The 15353-nt window shown below is 43.2% G+C and overlaps 1 protein-coding gene across 8 annotated transcripts in view; it reads left to right on the top strand.

The window, feature by feature from the left end:
* LOC134205449 (TOX high mobility group box family member 3-like) overlaps nucleotides 1-15353 on the top strand; it is a 344232-nt gene that overhangs the window by 290633 nt on the left and 38246 nt on the right. For all 8 annotated transcript variants that reach the window (XM_062680704.1, XM_062680699.1, XM_062680697.1 and 5 more), the window contains one exon: nucleotides 4358-4630. In XM_062680704.1, the coding sequence (XP_062536688.1) occupies nucleotides 4358-4630 (273 nt within the window). The remainder of the gene's footprint in view (nucleotides 1-4357; nucleotides 4631-15353) is intronic.

The following is a 15353-nucleotide window of genomic DNA, read 5'->3' on the forward strand; positions in this document are numbered from 1 at the left end:
GGAGGTTTGTTGGAAGGGATCAATGGTGCGAACGTTTAGAGGTAATCATACCGTCTACCAGAGCTGCGGCAACACACATGAGCTGGGAACAGCTTTCATAGTGATGGGCGATATGCAAAGGCGCGTGATCGGGTGGTGGCCGATCAATGAGAGAATGTGCAGGTTTAGGATCAAAGGCCGGTTCTTCAACTTCAGCATAATCAACGTTCATAGCCCACACTCCGGAAGCACTGATGATGATAAGGACGCATTCTACGCGCAGCTGGAACGTGAGTATGACAGCTGCCCAAGCTACGACGTCAAAATCATCATAGGAGTTTTGAACGCTCAGGTTGGCCAAGAGGAGGAGTTTAGACCGACTATTGGAAAGTTCAGCGCTCACCGGCTGACGAACGAAAACGGCCTACGACTAATTGATTTCGCCGCCTCCAAGCATATTGCCATTCGCAGCACCTACTTCCAACACAGCCTCCCGCATCGGTACAACTGGAGATCACCACTGCAGACAGAATCACAAATCGACCACGTCCTGATTGATGGACGGCACTTCTCCGACATTATCGACGTCAGGACATATCGTGGCGCTAACATCGACTCTGACCACTATCTGGTGATGGTTAAACTGCTCCCAAAACTATCCGTCATCAACAATGTTCGGTACCGACGACCGCCGCGGTACGACCTAGAGCGACTGAAGCAACCTGATGTCGCCACTGCATACGCGCAGCATCTCGAGGCAGCGTTGCCGGAAGAGGGTGAGCTCGATGGGGCCCCTCTTGAGGACTGCTGGAATACAGTTAAAGCAGCCATTAACGACGCAGCGGAGAACAACGTCGGGTATGTGGGACGAAGTCGACGGAACGATTGGTTCGACGAAGAGTGCAGACAGATTCTGGAGGAGAAGGACGCCTCGCGGGCGTTCGCGCTGCAGCAAGGCACCCGGCAGAACGTGGAACGTTATAGACGGAAGCGGAGACAGCAGACCCGCCTTTTTCAGGAGAAGAAACGCCGCCTGGAAGAAGCGGAGAGCGAAGAGATGGAACAGCTGTGCCGTTCTCAAGAAACACGCAAGTTCTACCAGAAGCTCAACGCATCCCGCAAAGGCTTCGTGCCGCGAGCCGAAATGTGCCGGGATAAGGATGGGAGCATCTTGACGGACGAACGTGTGGTGATCGAAAGGTGGAAGCAGCACTACGAGGAACATTTGAATGGCGCTGAGAGTACAGGCAGTGAAAGTCAAGGCAGCTGAGGAGATGACTACGTCAGTTCAGCGGACGATGGAAGCCAACCAGTCCCCATCTTGAGTGCTGGAGTGTGAGAACTTTCGAGCGATCACCATCCTTAATGCCGCCTACATAGTGATATCCCAGATCATCTTCCGTCGTCTGTCACCATTAGTGAATGAGTTCGTGGGAAGTTATCAAGCCGGCTTCGTTGACGGCCGCTCGACAACGGACCAGATCTTTACTGTACGGCAAATCCTTCAAAAATGCCGTGAATACCAGGTTCCAAAGCATCATCTGTTCGTTGATTTCAAGGCGGCATACGACAGTATAGACCGCGTAGAGCTATGGAAAATTATGGACGAGAACAGCTTCCCTGGGAAGCTTACCAGACTAATCAAAGCAACGGTGGATGGTGTGCAAAACTGTGTGAAGATTTCGGGCGAACACTCCAGTTCGTTCGAACCGCGCCGGGGACTAAGACAAGGTGATGGACTTTCGTGCCTGTTGTTCAACATTGCGCTAGAAGGTGCCATGCGGAGAGCCGGGTGTAACAGCCGGGGTACGATTTTCAACAGATCCAGTCAATTTATTTGTTTCGCGGATGACATGGACATTGTCGGCCGAACATTTGCAAAGGTGGCAGAACTTTACACCCGCCAGAAACGTGAAGCAACAAAAGTTGGACTGGTGGTGAATGCGTCAAAGACAAAGTACATGCTTGTGGGCGGAACCGAGCGCGACAGGGCGCGCCTCCCGAGTAGACGAAAATATCTCAATAATATCAAATGTTGATAAGATAGCAAAATGAGATATGGACATGATTGATATAAGAGATAAAATATCAGACGACAATATCAATATTTTGCACTAAAATATCATAAGGATATCAAGATATGTTATTTGTAATAAGTAATCGATATCAAGTGCCATTAGTTTGTTCTTATCCATAGCTTATCTTGATATTTAAATGATATTTTGGTTCAAATTTTTGATATTGTTGCCAGTTATTTTATCTCTTATATCAATCAAGTCCATATCATGTTTTGTTATTCTGTTTATGGCTTCTGCCCGGGCTGGGAAGCAGTGTTACGATAGACGGGGATACCTTCGAGGTGGTCGAGAAATTCGTCTACCTCGGATCCTTGCTAACGACTGACAACAATGTCAGTCGTGAAATACGAAGGCGCATCATCTGTGGAAGTCGGGCCTACTACGGGCTCCAGAAGAAACTGCGGTCAAAAAAGATTCGCCACCGCACCAAATGTGTCATGTACAAGACGTTAATAAGACCGGTAGTCCTCTACGGACATGAAACATGGACAATGCTCGAGGAGGACTTGCAAGCACTCGGAGTATTCGAGAGACGGGTGCTTAGGACCATCTTTGGCGGTGTGCAAGAAGACGGTGTGTGGCGGCGAAGAATGAACCATGAGCTCGCCCAGCTCTACGGCGAACCCAGTATTCAGAAGGTAGCTAAAGCCGGAAGGGTACGATGGGCAGGGCATGTTGCAAGAATGCCGGATCATTTCCAGGTGGCCCACATTCGTCTGTTTGTGGTCACCGATGGTGAAGAATCGTGAAGTTTCACCCAATTTTTTCTCTGATGATTTGTGTTTAATTTGGTATGTCGGTCTTTTGTGTGTGATATTATTGGTCATCCAGTTGGTTAAGCCAGAGCTCTGGATGAAACGAAACATCGCAATCCAAAAAATTAAATGTAATACTGAAACTTTAATCGATTACTCAGCTATATTTGTGTTTCCACCATCTGTCTGATAATTCTTCCTATTCGAGCACATTAAAAACAGAAAAAAACATGTCAAATTTTTTTATTTAAAAAAAATATGTCTTTGTTGTATATTTAACACACGTTCCTTTCACACTTTTGAATTTACATCACTGTAATTCCTCCATGACTAACAACAAAATACATTAAGATAAAAAGTACAAACATATAACATCGCTGAATTGCTTCATCGCACAAGCCATTTGCATCGTTGTCTGAAGAAAGCTGATTCATTAATGGCAAGACAACAACGGAAACGACATTAAAGTGAACCGGTTTCTGCAAAATTAAATCAAATTAGAATTAATACCTTGCACGATGTTGTGTCCCGTTTTATTATTATTATTTGTGGGATGGGACAGCGATAATTAGTTTAAGATATAAATGCTTTTATGCGCAACAGAAAGAGAGATAGACAGCCGGTTTGAGCGCAGGATATAAAAACCGATTATGGCGTTCTCTTGATCCATCTTTGGCTTCCTGTTGTTGGTAAATCAGCATCCCTTGGCGAAATATGGCGAATTCGTTTACTTTATGCATTTTAAATCAACTATAGAAAATATTTTTATATTACAATATATGTAAAGAATCCTGGATAAGTCATTAAGTTTAATTACGACTAATCGATTTCTGGAATAGAGGATGCTAACTATTGGAAAAACTCTGTTCATACCAAACATCCTCCCCTTTTTGCTTGAATCTAAATAGAGTAAGTTAAGATATCGTTAATCACGATACCATTACTTCTTCCCGTCTTCCAACAACGAATGTTACATATCACAAGCAATGATCTCATATTCTTTTGACACAATGACAAAGCTAACAAGACTTCCCATCCTTTATGGGGAAAAATTGACTCATGACTCAAACATGCCGCAGGAACACATAATGGAAGTCTATTGATACGAGGCTCCGTCCTCCTGCAACGATGACGATTGACGGTGAAAAATGAACACCGACATTACACCGTGCCAGATAACTTGCTTTACCTGCGCTGTTTGTTTTTAATTTGATATTTTAATTTGTTTCCGTTTTACTTCCACATGGTAGACCGACGTACACATGACACGGAGATGATGAAAAATAATGATAGAGCATACCATAAATCATTCTGGCCCTGTGCTACGACGGTGAAACTTTGCCTTCGCCACCCACACACTCCCCAACCCTTATCGACGGCCGGTCTTTCTGCTCCGCAAAAGAATGGGAATGTTTATTAATGGAAAAATGTTTTAATTGATGTTTTTTGTTCTATTTGCACACACCATTATGTAACAAGGTTTTCACATTCGCACATATTTGCCACGAAAATAAAGTCATCCTTAATGCTTTATCTTCCGCGCAGGGTACGGAAGGAGATCCACCCCAGCAGCAGCAGCAGCAGTCGTCCCAACAGCAGCATCAGCCAATGTACTCACCACCCCCACCGCCCCAGCAGCATTCCGGCCAGCAGCAGAGTAACCATCTGGTGAACCACTCGCAACCATCGCCCCAGCATGGCCAACCGGTTCCCCAGGTGAGCCCCCACATGCCGATGCCGGGCCAAGGAGGTCAGATGCCGCCGCAGCCGAACAGCTATCCACCGCCGTACGCCTCCCCGTACAAATCGCCGCAGCAGGTTAGTCTTCTTCGGATCAATTACGTACCTCTTTATAAATATGTAATTCACTGCGGTAGCTCCGATACAAAACAATTTGACACGATTATGAACGGTAACCGGTTTGAGGGCATTCGATTAAGCATTTGAGTGATCAAGTGGAGTCAAACATAGATCATTTTTCAACGATGTTTTCACCTGAAGCAAACTAATTGGAAATAGGAGGAGAAGCCACACCTGGGACCTGGAACCTGGAAATCAAGTGGAAAATCTTTTTAATTTTCATAGACTTTTTTTTACTTGAAATTCGATTGAATTCCGAAAACAAGTCTTTAGAATTTGGTTTGATTTTCTATCAATTTTTATTTTCTTCTGTTTTTGATTCTCCACGGACAATTCTAACCGAACATTTGTATGAATGTTTAATTGTTTTAAACTTCAACGGAAAATTAGATAGCTCTCGTGGAAACGAATTAATTCAGTATTTCCATTGATTTTCCTCCTGAAATAAGTTCGAATTTACACCAAAACATCGTTCAAATTTTCAAGTGAAGATTCTTTGGAAATTTCACAGAAGATGCATAATATGCCACTCGAAGTTCGTTTATATTTTCGAGTTTTAAATAGCAACTTGTTCTAATTTCACCTAGAAGAAAAGGAGCAAAAACTCACCCATAAATTATTCTTCCTAGTCTCTTGATCGATGCTTTTTTAGGGAGTCCATCGCGACCTGGAGAACCCGAACAGCAGGTCCTCACGATCAGTGTTCCATCTAAACGTGTAGATAAATAAATCAATACCCAAGTATCGTAAATGGTCCTTAGCTATTGTTCCAGAAAGATGATCTCGTAGACACCCTCACCATTAGATTTTTTTCTTTACTTCTGTGAATTTTTAAACTACTTCAATTATTCACTTGTCGTTATATCACCAGCGCTAAGGAAGCAACTGGCAACGGTGGGCGCTGAAAGCAGCGACCCTCAGGTCCAACCTAGGGACCTCCACAAGCAGATAGTACAATTCATAATAATTAACAATGAAAATTATAACTAACGCTTAAAAAAAACGTCAAAAATTTAGTTGGTCCATAAATTTAAGCTAGTCGACAAAAACGGACATCAATCATGGTGATCCGCGGTGGGAGTCCCAGGTGGCCAACTGTCGCTGTACGGTTGTCCAAGAATCCAATTGTTTAGTCGCGCTGTTCTCCGGAGTTCAATCGCAGCAGCCAGATAGCCCAACCAAACCTTAGCGCATAACATCGATCCATAAAACTGACCGAAGAAGGGAAAACTTTTCAGAGCGAAGGACTTTCGCAAAAAAATATTCGGAGCGGAGGATTTCCGCAATAAACTGATCAGAACGTCAGTTAAACGATGACAAAATTCAGATCGCATTTAAAAACAAAACAAAACTTCGGAGAAAGCGTGGCTCACTCTGAGAGCGACAGCTTTCGTATTCCTGCTACACAGGACTTGGTCGGTTGGTATCAAGATGAGGATACGATGTTAGCGAAGTTGGGGAGGAAACGCAGCCATGGGAACTTTGGGGAGCGTGAGGACTTACAACACTGGGAAGACCAGGGAGGCTCGCACACCTCCATGGGTGGAGCTTATTTCCGGGTTGGGGTGACTGGAAAGTCAAGCTGGATCTAGATCTGGTGGTACAGTCCTCCATCTTTGAGGAAGCAGATGAGGACAAATAGGCTAGCGGTATCGCCAGATAAGGCATCAATTTCAAACTTTGAACATCGGCAGATCACATGTTCCACTGAGTTTTGTAATCCGCAGATGTCACAAACAGTACGAAAGGGCCTTTCGCCGAAATTATGTGAGGATCGGGTATGGCCAATGCAGAGGCGGGAGATTACTTCAAGACAACATTTTCAAAACGACTTATCTGCTTTTGTAAACAAAGATTCAAAAGTCGATTTGACGAATCTAATGGCACTCCCACGTAAGCCAATACTAGGTAGGTGAACGATTCAGCTACCTGTTGATGGCGTTGGTTTGCGTCGAAGTGCTATCTGTTTCGTCAAATCGACGTTTGAATCTTTGTTTACGAAAGCAGATAAGTCGTTTTGAAAATTTTGTCTTGACTTGCTGTTCCTTGAGACTGGGCATGTCGTTCCAGGGTGCCGTGGATCCCTTTACACTCCGCAATTGCATAGTTCTCGAAGCAGTTTATTGGTTTTCCCAATCCTTTTTGATCCAGGCTTTAACGTCAGCCAAGGGAACCGATGTTGTGAAACGCCGGCCTTGGTGGCCGGCTCCAGCCAGAATGTCCGCAGGGGCGTTGCCTAGCACCCCACAGTGCCCGGGAATCCAGGCGAAGGTTGTCAATTGTTGTTCACCAACGAGGATGACCTGGATCCATGGATGTTTCGGGTGGTCAATTTGTAGCGCAGCAATGGCACTAGCGGAATCAGTCAGAACTAGGACTGGTTTGTCGGAGGGGGTAGTAGTGGCAATCCGCCGAGGAGACGCTGCATTATACATGAAGGCTGTCCGAAACCGTTAGGTTGTTCCTGAATACGGTAACGCCTAGGCAGACCCCTTCTCTCGAAAGGGAACCGTCAATGTATCGACGCGCATGGTCCCTAAACTCAGTGTTTTGCAACTCGGCGACCGATCTTCGAAGAACTGTTTATGTTGGCTGTGGAGGGGTGCCAGCTCCGCGCTCCATGCCAGTGGACCCTAGCCACCGGGGGGGGGACCCTTACGCTTCTACTAGAAGGCAAACTTTGTCTTTAGTGGAATAATAACGACTTTTGGAACAACCTGCCCAACCTGAAACTGTTGACAAACGATAGTTGCCCTGGATTATAGCCCTCCAGAAGGTCAACCGCATCTCACCAGCCTCCATGGATCGCTTCCTTGGAGGAAAATACAAATGGATTTGCAAAGTAGGTAGAAATAACCGGCATTCCGTGGCGATAGGGAGACCCCCTTTGACGTCCTTCAGTTTCGTGAAGACCTCCCAGTCCTTGGAGTCCGTCCGGAGCATTCCTATTAGCATTGTGAATGTCTATTTCCCCTGTGGAACGCTTCCAGCCAAAAGGTGAGTGACATCATCAAAGAGACCCGTCTCCCCTTCTTCTCTTGGGAGATATGAACGCCCACCTCTCGACCTGGGGAGGTACAAGATCGGACCCCCGTGGTGTTGCCCTACTCGAAGCTTTCGAAGAGGCAGATCTAGTTCCCCTAAACGATGGTTCTTAATGGCCATTTGGCCACCGCCATCGACGTGACCATCGTCAGCCGACCCCTCCTTTCCATGCTAAATTGGGAGGTTGCTTCCGACCTCTATGGGAGCAAACCCTTTCCAATTCAGGTCACTGCCAATGCCTCTCCTTCTAAGAGGCCGCGATGGCGTTATGATGCCGCCGACTGGGAGTCCTTTGATAGCAGCATTCGACACGCGTTGGAGCACACTACCCCGCTTACGCTTCCCGACTTCTCCAAGGTCGTTCTCGACGCCGCTGGTCTATCCATCCCTCAGACCAGTTCTCGGCCAGGACGCAAAGCCCTTTCGTTGGTGGTCGGACGAAACGCGGCGAGCTGTTAAAGCCAGAAGGAAAGCCTTCCGAGCGCTCAAGAGGCTTCCCCCTGGTCATCCGAGAAAGGTAAGTGCATTGAAAAAATACAAACAAAAACACTATGAGTGCCTAACGGTCATCTAAAACGCCAAAAAGAAGCAGTGGGAAGACCTACCTTGACTTCATCAATTCGGCCAATCCACCGTCGAACTATGGGGTAAAATCAATGTGGTTAGTGGCAAGCGTAGATCGGGGAGTACTTTGCATCACTCGGATCAGTAAGCTGCTACCCAGCCGATTTTCAAAGGCTCATAGCCACCAGGGCTCTGACGCTGTAGATCTTTCGAGTCCCACCGGGCTTGCTTATTTCCTCAATAAACCAGGCCTTTTCATTCGCCGAGCTTTCCTTCGCTCTTGCCAGTAGCAAAGGGAAGTCTTGCGGTCCGGATGAAATAGGGTATCCGATGCTGAAAAACCTTCCTCCTACCGCCAAAATAGTATTCCTCGATCTGGTAAATCAAGCCTGGACCTGGTAAATTAAGCGTGGCGTCAGCCACGTTATTCCGATAACTTAAAACAGTATCACCTCGCTCGTCGCGTTTACTCTGGCTTGCCTCTTAATCAAAAAATATTGAATGAAAAGTTTAGGTCAAATTATTCAAATGGCATTTAGCAACAGCGATTACGCGGCATGCTGAATAAATAACTGATTCCTTCAAAATCGTAACAGTTGCTCAATGTTGTGTAGTACCTCACTGTGAAATTTCATCGGCATCTGTGAACGTCCTCGGTACTGAGTACTGCGTGTACCATACTGCCCATAGACTAACGCAAAATGAACTCCGGGGGTGACAATGGGTCTGGGGGTGAGAATGGGTCTTCGCTTTTACCGGCAGTCTGAAGGTCGTAAAGCCAAATGGTTCAAAAAGGTCTCTTATATTTTGGTCTTCTTGCCCTCAGATGCATTCAATCTATTCTACAAGCATTCTAAGTAGTTGAAACAGTGACCCATTCTCACCCCCATTTGACCCATTGTCACCCCGACAACGGTATCAAGGAGTTTACATTGATAACAAATTTATATTTAAAAAACACATTGACAAAGTAATTTGTGTTTATGTCATGACCAGATTGGAACATTTTGATTTCTTTATAGAAAAATCTTCTTTTATAATGAAAAATCTTCTTTTATATCCAAACTTTGGTAGACTCATTAGAGCATCCACCAGAAAGGACCGAAAGACTGTTCGAGTAAAGTCTCTCACTCTCTTTTCTTTAGCTTTATCTAACAGTTGTTTGGCTTGATGAGCAGCTACTTGTAATTTAAATTGAAGTTCTTTGTGTTATGCATCGTAGTTGTAGAATGATTCTACACACTCAGTTTTTATTTCTGCAGCTCGGCAAAAATCCGCACAGCCGTGCGCCAGCAAAACAAAAAACTGATATTTCAGCAAAAATGACGTTTGTTAGCTGATTTTCGGCAAAATATTTGCTGATTTTTAGCAATTTTGACAGAAATCTCGGCAAAAAACATGTTTGCTGGGGCACGGCTGTGCGAATCTCGGTAAAAGTTCAACATTTTGCTGAGATCCCGGGAAAAAAAATTAAGTGTGTATTTTACCTTCTTCTGTAAATTTTGTTGGGAAATTTGCTTGTGTTCCAAAAACGAGTTCAAATAAAGTGAAAAGTGAAAAACAAAGTGAAAAAGATGACGGCAAAATCTATCTATCTATCTATCTATCTATCTATCTATCTATCTTCTATCTTCTATCTTCTTCTTATATATATATATACATATATAAAACTCAATGTTTGTATGTTTGTATGTATGTTCCAGCATAACTTCTGAACCCATTTACCGATTTTAACCAAATTTGGAACACACATTCTTTATCTTGAGGAAACGACGATAGGGGGGTTAGGCATGCTCTTTGGAAAAGGGGGAGGGTGTGGGGGGAGGGGTATTGCTTAGTTATCGGTCAACTGAGTGTAAATTCTGAACCCCTTGGCCGATTTCAACCAAAATTAGAACACAAATTCTTTATCTTAAGGAGGAGACGGGTCGAGCATGCATTTTGGAATAGGGGAGGGTATAGGGGAGGGGTATTGCTTAATTATCGATCTACGCAGTTTAAATTCTGAACCCCTTGGCCGAATTCGACCAAATTTGGAACACAAATTCCTTATCTTAAAAAGGGGACGGTAGGGGGTTAAGCATGCTCTTTGGAAAAGGGGAGGTGTGGGGAAGGGTATTGCTGTTATCCATCAACTCAGTGTAAATTCTGAACCCCTTGGCCGATTTCAACCAAATTTTGAACACAAATTCTTTATCTTAAGGATGGGACGATAGGGGTTAAGCATGCTCTTTGAAAAGGGAGGGTATGGGGGGAGGGGTATTGCTAAGTTATCGATCAACGCAGTTTAAATTCTGAACCCCTTGGCCGATTTCGACCAAATTCGGAACACAATTACCTTATCTTAAGAAGGAGACGATAGGGGGCTAAGCATGCTTTTTGGAAAAGGAGAAGGGTGTGGGGGGAGGGGTATTGCTTAGTTATCGATCAACTCAGTGTAAATTCTGAACCCCTTGGCCGATTTCAACCGAATTTGAAACACAAATTCTTTATCTTACAGAGGGAACGATAGGGGGGTTAAGCGTGCTCTTTGTAAAAAAAGGAGGGTATGGGGGGAGGGGTATTGCTTAACTATTGATCAACGCAGTTTAAATTCTGAACCCCTTGGCCGATTTCGACCAAATTTGGAACACAATTTCCTTCTCTAAAGAAGAGGACGATCGGGGGTTAAGCATGCTCTTTGTAAAAGGGAAGGGGTGTGGGGGAGGGGTATTTCTTAGTTATCGGTCAGCTCAGTTTAAATTCTGAACCCCTTGGCCGATTTCAACCGAATTTGAAACACAAATCCTTTATCTTACAGAGAGAACGATAGGGAGGTTAAGTATGCTCTTTGAAAAAGGGGAGGGTATGGAGGGAGGGGTATTTCTTAATTATTGATCAACGCAGTGTAAACTCTGAACCCCTTGGCCGATTTCGACCAAATTTGGAACACAAATTCTTTATCTTAAGAAGGGGACGATAGGGGGTTAGGCATGCTCTTTGGAAAGAGGGAGGGTGTGGGAGGAGGGGTGTTCTTTACAAAAGAGGGAGGGTATGGGGGGAGGGGTATTGTTTAGCAATCGATCAACTCAATGTAAATCCTGAGCCTCATGACCGATTTGAACCAAATTTGTATCAAATATTGTCTGTCCTAAGGAAGCGATTTTAGTGGATGTGGTTAAGTAATTTAAAAAAAAAAAAGGGGGGGGGGTTTGGGACAAGGGGTATTGTTTAGTTATCGATCAATTCAGAATGTCTTCTGAACCCATTTATCGATGTCCACCAAATTTGGAACCCATATTATCTGTCTAAGGAAGACTATATCAGACTGGGTATGAGTGCCATAGCTAAATGAGAGAGAGGGTATATTCATTAAACGAACAGTTTAGTATACCTTTTTATCGCATAGGTCAATTAAAACCAAACACGTAAGCACATAATCCCTACCCAAAGGAAACTATTATAGAGAGGCTGGAAGGGACTTTTGAAATGGGATGTGGAGGGGTATTGGGATTGGGTATTGTTGTTCATCGGAATAATTGTATGCCCAGTGGAAAGCAATGATTAATGTGTTTCCTTCTGAATGGTGGATGTGATTGCTTCTTCAAAAGTAGGCATTTGCCCGGAATAAGGCAATGGTGGGTGTGATCCCTTCTTTAAAAATATGCGTTGCCCGAATATGGCATCGATGAATGTTTTTCCTTCTTTAGAAATAGACGTTTTCCCGGAATAAGACCTTTCAAACCCAAGATACCTTCTTCAAAATCAGTCAATGTTTCCAAAAGCCTTCTTTTAATCAAATGATAAATTATGAATAAGTAAACACAATTACCCTGTTGATCAATTGGTTTTATCATTTTCCGATTGTAAAAGAAAACTGCAAACGAAACTGGCAATTCCGAGCAAGGCCGGGTACATAAAGCTAGTATGAAATAAATATAGTTGCTAAAAGATTTCAAACAGCGAAAACATAGTGGAAACGAAGCAAAATGTGTTGATTGATTGCAGGTTCGGGTCCTGTCACGGTCGCCATGTAGTAAGACGACGGCACCGTTTCGACCATGTTTGGAGAAGGCTTTCTCAAAAGACAAAATCGGTATCCAAACTTTGGTAGACTCATTAGAGTATCCACCAGTAAGGACCGAAAGACCGTTCGAGTAAAGTCTCTGGTCATATAATCGTTTCTTTATTGGTTTACTTATCGCTTATATAGGTTTTCAAAGTTATTCTTATCCTATATCCTCAGTATGCTACAGAGAGACGACTGGAGTGACTGTCCTAAAATGCATGCATCACAGCTAAGCCAAATGTGCTTTCTACTAAATGACGTTATGTCAAATGTCTCGCTCCCAGTAGGATTCTTCCCAAGTATCAGAAAGTCGGCTCAGGCGGCAGCCTCTTTTCAGGTTTAAGAATAGAAATTACTTTTCCTATCGACCATTTAGTCGGCAAGTACTGCAAAAGCTGAGTTATGCTCTCAGGCATCTGTACCCCTTGTTGGACAGTGCCCCAGCAAAGCTTGAGAGCAAATCGATAACTTGTTTTGATGTTATGAAATCATCGAATATGATATGTTTTTAATCGTTTTAACGGATAAAATAACAAAATGTTTAGCAGAAAAAATTTTACTGTGACACCAAAACGAAAACTATTCCAGCTATCGATGAGAGCAAATCGAAAGCTAAATTCGAGCATCAACATTTAACAAACACAAACTTGAGCTTCGTAAACTAAGAGCGAATCTGTCTATAGACTAACGCAAAATGAACTCCCCCAAGAAATTATGACGTTTGAGCGGGTCGCATAATGAACGCAAAATGAACTTTTGTTCGAGAAGACGACCCGCTCAAATGTCAAAATCCATCAGGTGAGTGAATTTGATGAACTCCTGCACAGGTCTATGGTAGCTTATAGCAATCGCGGCATGTTATTTCAGAAATCATGATCTAACCTAAATTTTCATCAAAAGAGAGAATGACGGACATTTATAAAAGTACAGTACGCATTAAAGTTATAATTTAAATGAATCATATCGCACTGAAACATTATCATATAACAGTGGATATAAAATAAAGTGGTGTAAAGTAAGCAGTCCTTCACAATAAATCTCACTCAATCTACCACGCCAAAGCATTGAAGTAGGCATAGGTAGTATGAGAGAAAATCTCGATGGGCTGAGAGAAAAAGAAAAACAGAAGATAAACAAACCATAAAAAAAAACCTTCGATAAGTGACCACATGTTGCTGGAAGCCTAATAGTGTGACTGCAGCACGAAGGAGACAAAAGAATAACAGAGAGAATCTGTATAGAGGGAACAAAAGTAGCACGGCATAATCAATGAGAATGGAAATAAACGGGCCTCTTTTTTTTCGACCGTCACACCATTCCGCACTGCCAGAGTTTCCTAAAAAAGAAGAGCTACCAACACTCCCGCGACAAATCGATTTGGCTTTGCCTTCCGAAATTGAATGGTGTATTTTATTTTCCCTTTATGTTTGTCAAGATTTTTATTTCTCCAATTCCCCATTTCATTCCACTTTCAAGAATGCATCACATTCTGGCTGAGTGATGAACAAACCGTGAACCGCGCGACGCGCATACTCTCACCTCCGCGAGGCCTCTGCGCTCCTTACCATATATACAATCTTCTAAAGCAACATACAAAAGTGATTTTATGGTTTCTGTCTCTTATGTGTTCCATAAACTTTTATCGGAGGTATTCCGAGGGGAAGGGAATAAATTTAGTGTAAATATTAATTTAGTTTCAGGGGATATGGTGTTTGTCATAATCAAGAAAACGATGCTTAATGGCAGACACATGAGAAATACTTTTTTCTCTTCTTTGATTTTCGAAATATTTTATTCAATAAATTTATTGAATATTGAGTGATTAATTACTGATTCAAACGACTTCATGGTGTAATGAAGTTTTAATTGCTTTAATTGTGTTCTAGCTTTTACCGTTGGCACAGTAAAACCGAAAAAGTAGATAAGTTAACTCTAGTTGCCTAGTTGTTACAGACGTTATCAGTGTTACGAGGCTATCTCTACACAACTGCGATGGATTTTGGAAATTGCAAGATTCATTGTTCTTTCATTGACGTACCCCTCGTTGAATGTAACGAACGACGATGTTGCTATAACATTTGAATAATAGTGTTCTGTATACTTTGCTCTATTTACTCCCTCTCTCAATTTTATTGTACATAACTGCCCCATACCTCAGTGGGTATATGTGTACTTCTCAGGGTATACTTATGTGAGTACGCATGCACACACGTTTCCTCGAGAGAGGAAACCATCCGTACACTCAATTCCTCCATGTAGTAGTGAAGACGACCCTCTGTTTTGAAGGCCCTCGGCCGGTCCACTCTCTGCTCGGCAACATGAAATTCATACACGAGTGTGAGCTCTGCTGACTTCGGTAGTGTGGAAGCAGCTGGCATTTCATTCCGTTCGATTGACGGACGACCGGATAGGTACATTCATATTTCGCCGGTATCAAAAACTCATTAAGCTTTGCTTGGTAAATAGTGTTTAGAATATCAGTCGTGAGGTTACAGCCGAAGCTTTCATCGTTCGGAGAAAGTGACCGAATCAAACAACCGGAGACAATCTTCCAATTGATGCCATAGCGAACCACAACGGGGACATCAATATTGCAGTTCGCTTGTTCTGGGAAAAGCCTTTATTCCGCGTCGACTAGAGGGAGATCAGACTCAATGGCAATTGAATCGGAAACTGTGAGTATAAAGTTAGATATGTACACAGAAAAGGGTGTTGGAATATCAGCGACAGCGATCTAATGTAAACTGTACCGTGGGGGACCGAAATCCGTACAGCACCGAAAGCCACCTCATGAGATATCAATAAATTTAAGAGGGTTTAAGCTAATTAGTTGATAAATAATTTATCTTATCCTGTTCATATACTTAGCAGTAAGCTATTAGGCCATTGAGATGAAAAGTAGGCTTTGAAATTAAAACATCACAAACCGAAAACAAATCGTCACCCACCAAACGCGGTGATACTGGCGCCATTTGTTTGCTTGTAGAATATTATTGCACCAAAAGTAACTGTGTTTTTATTGAA

This window comes from Armigeres subalbatus, chromosome 1 (assembly GCF_024139115.2).
Source record: "Armigeres subalbatus isolate Guangzhou_Male chromosome 1, GZ_Asu_2, whole genome shotgun sequence".
Classification (NCBI taxonomy): domain Eukaryota; kingdom Metazoa; phylum Arthropoda; class Insecta; order Diptera; family Culicidae; genus Armigeres; species Armigeres subalbatus.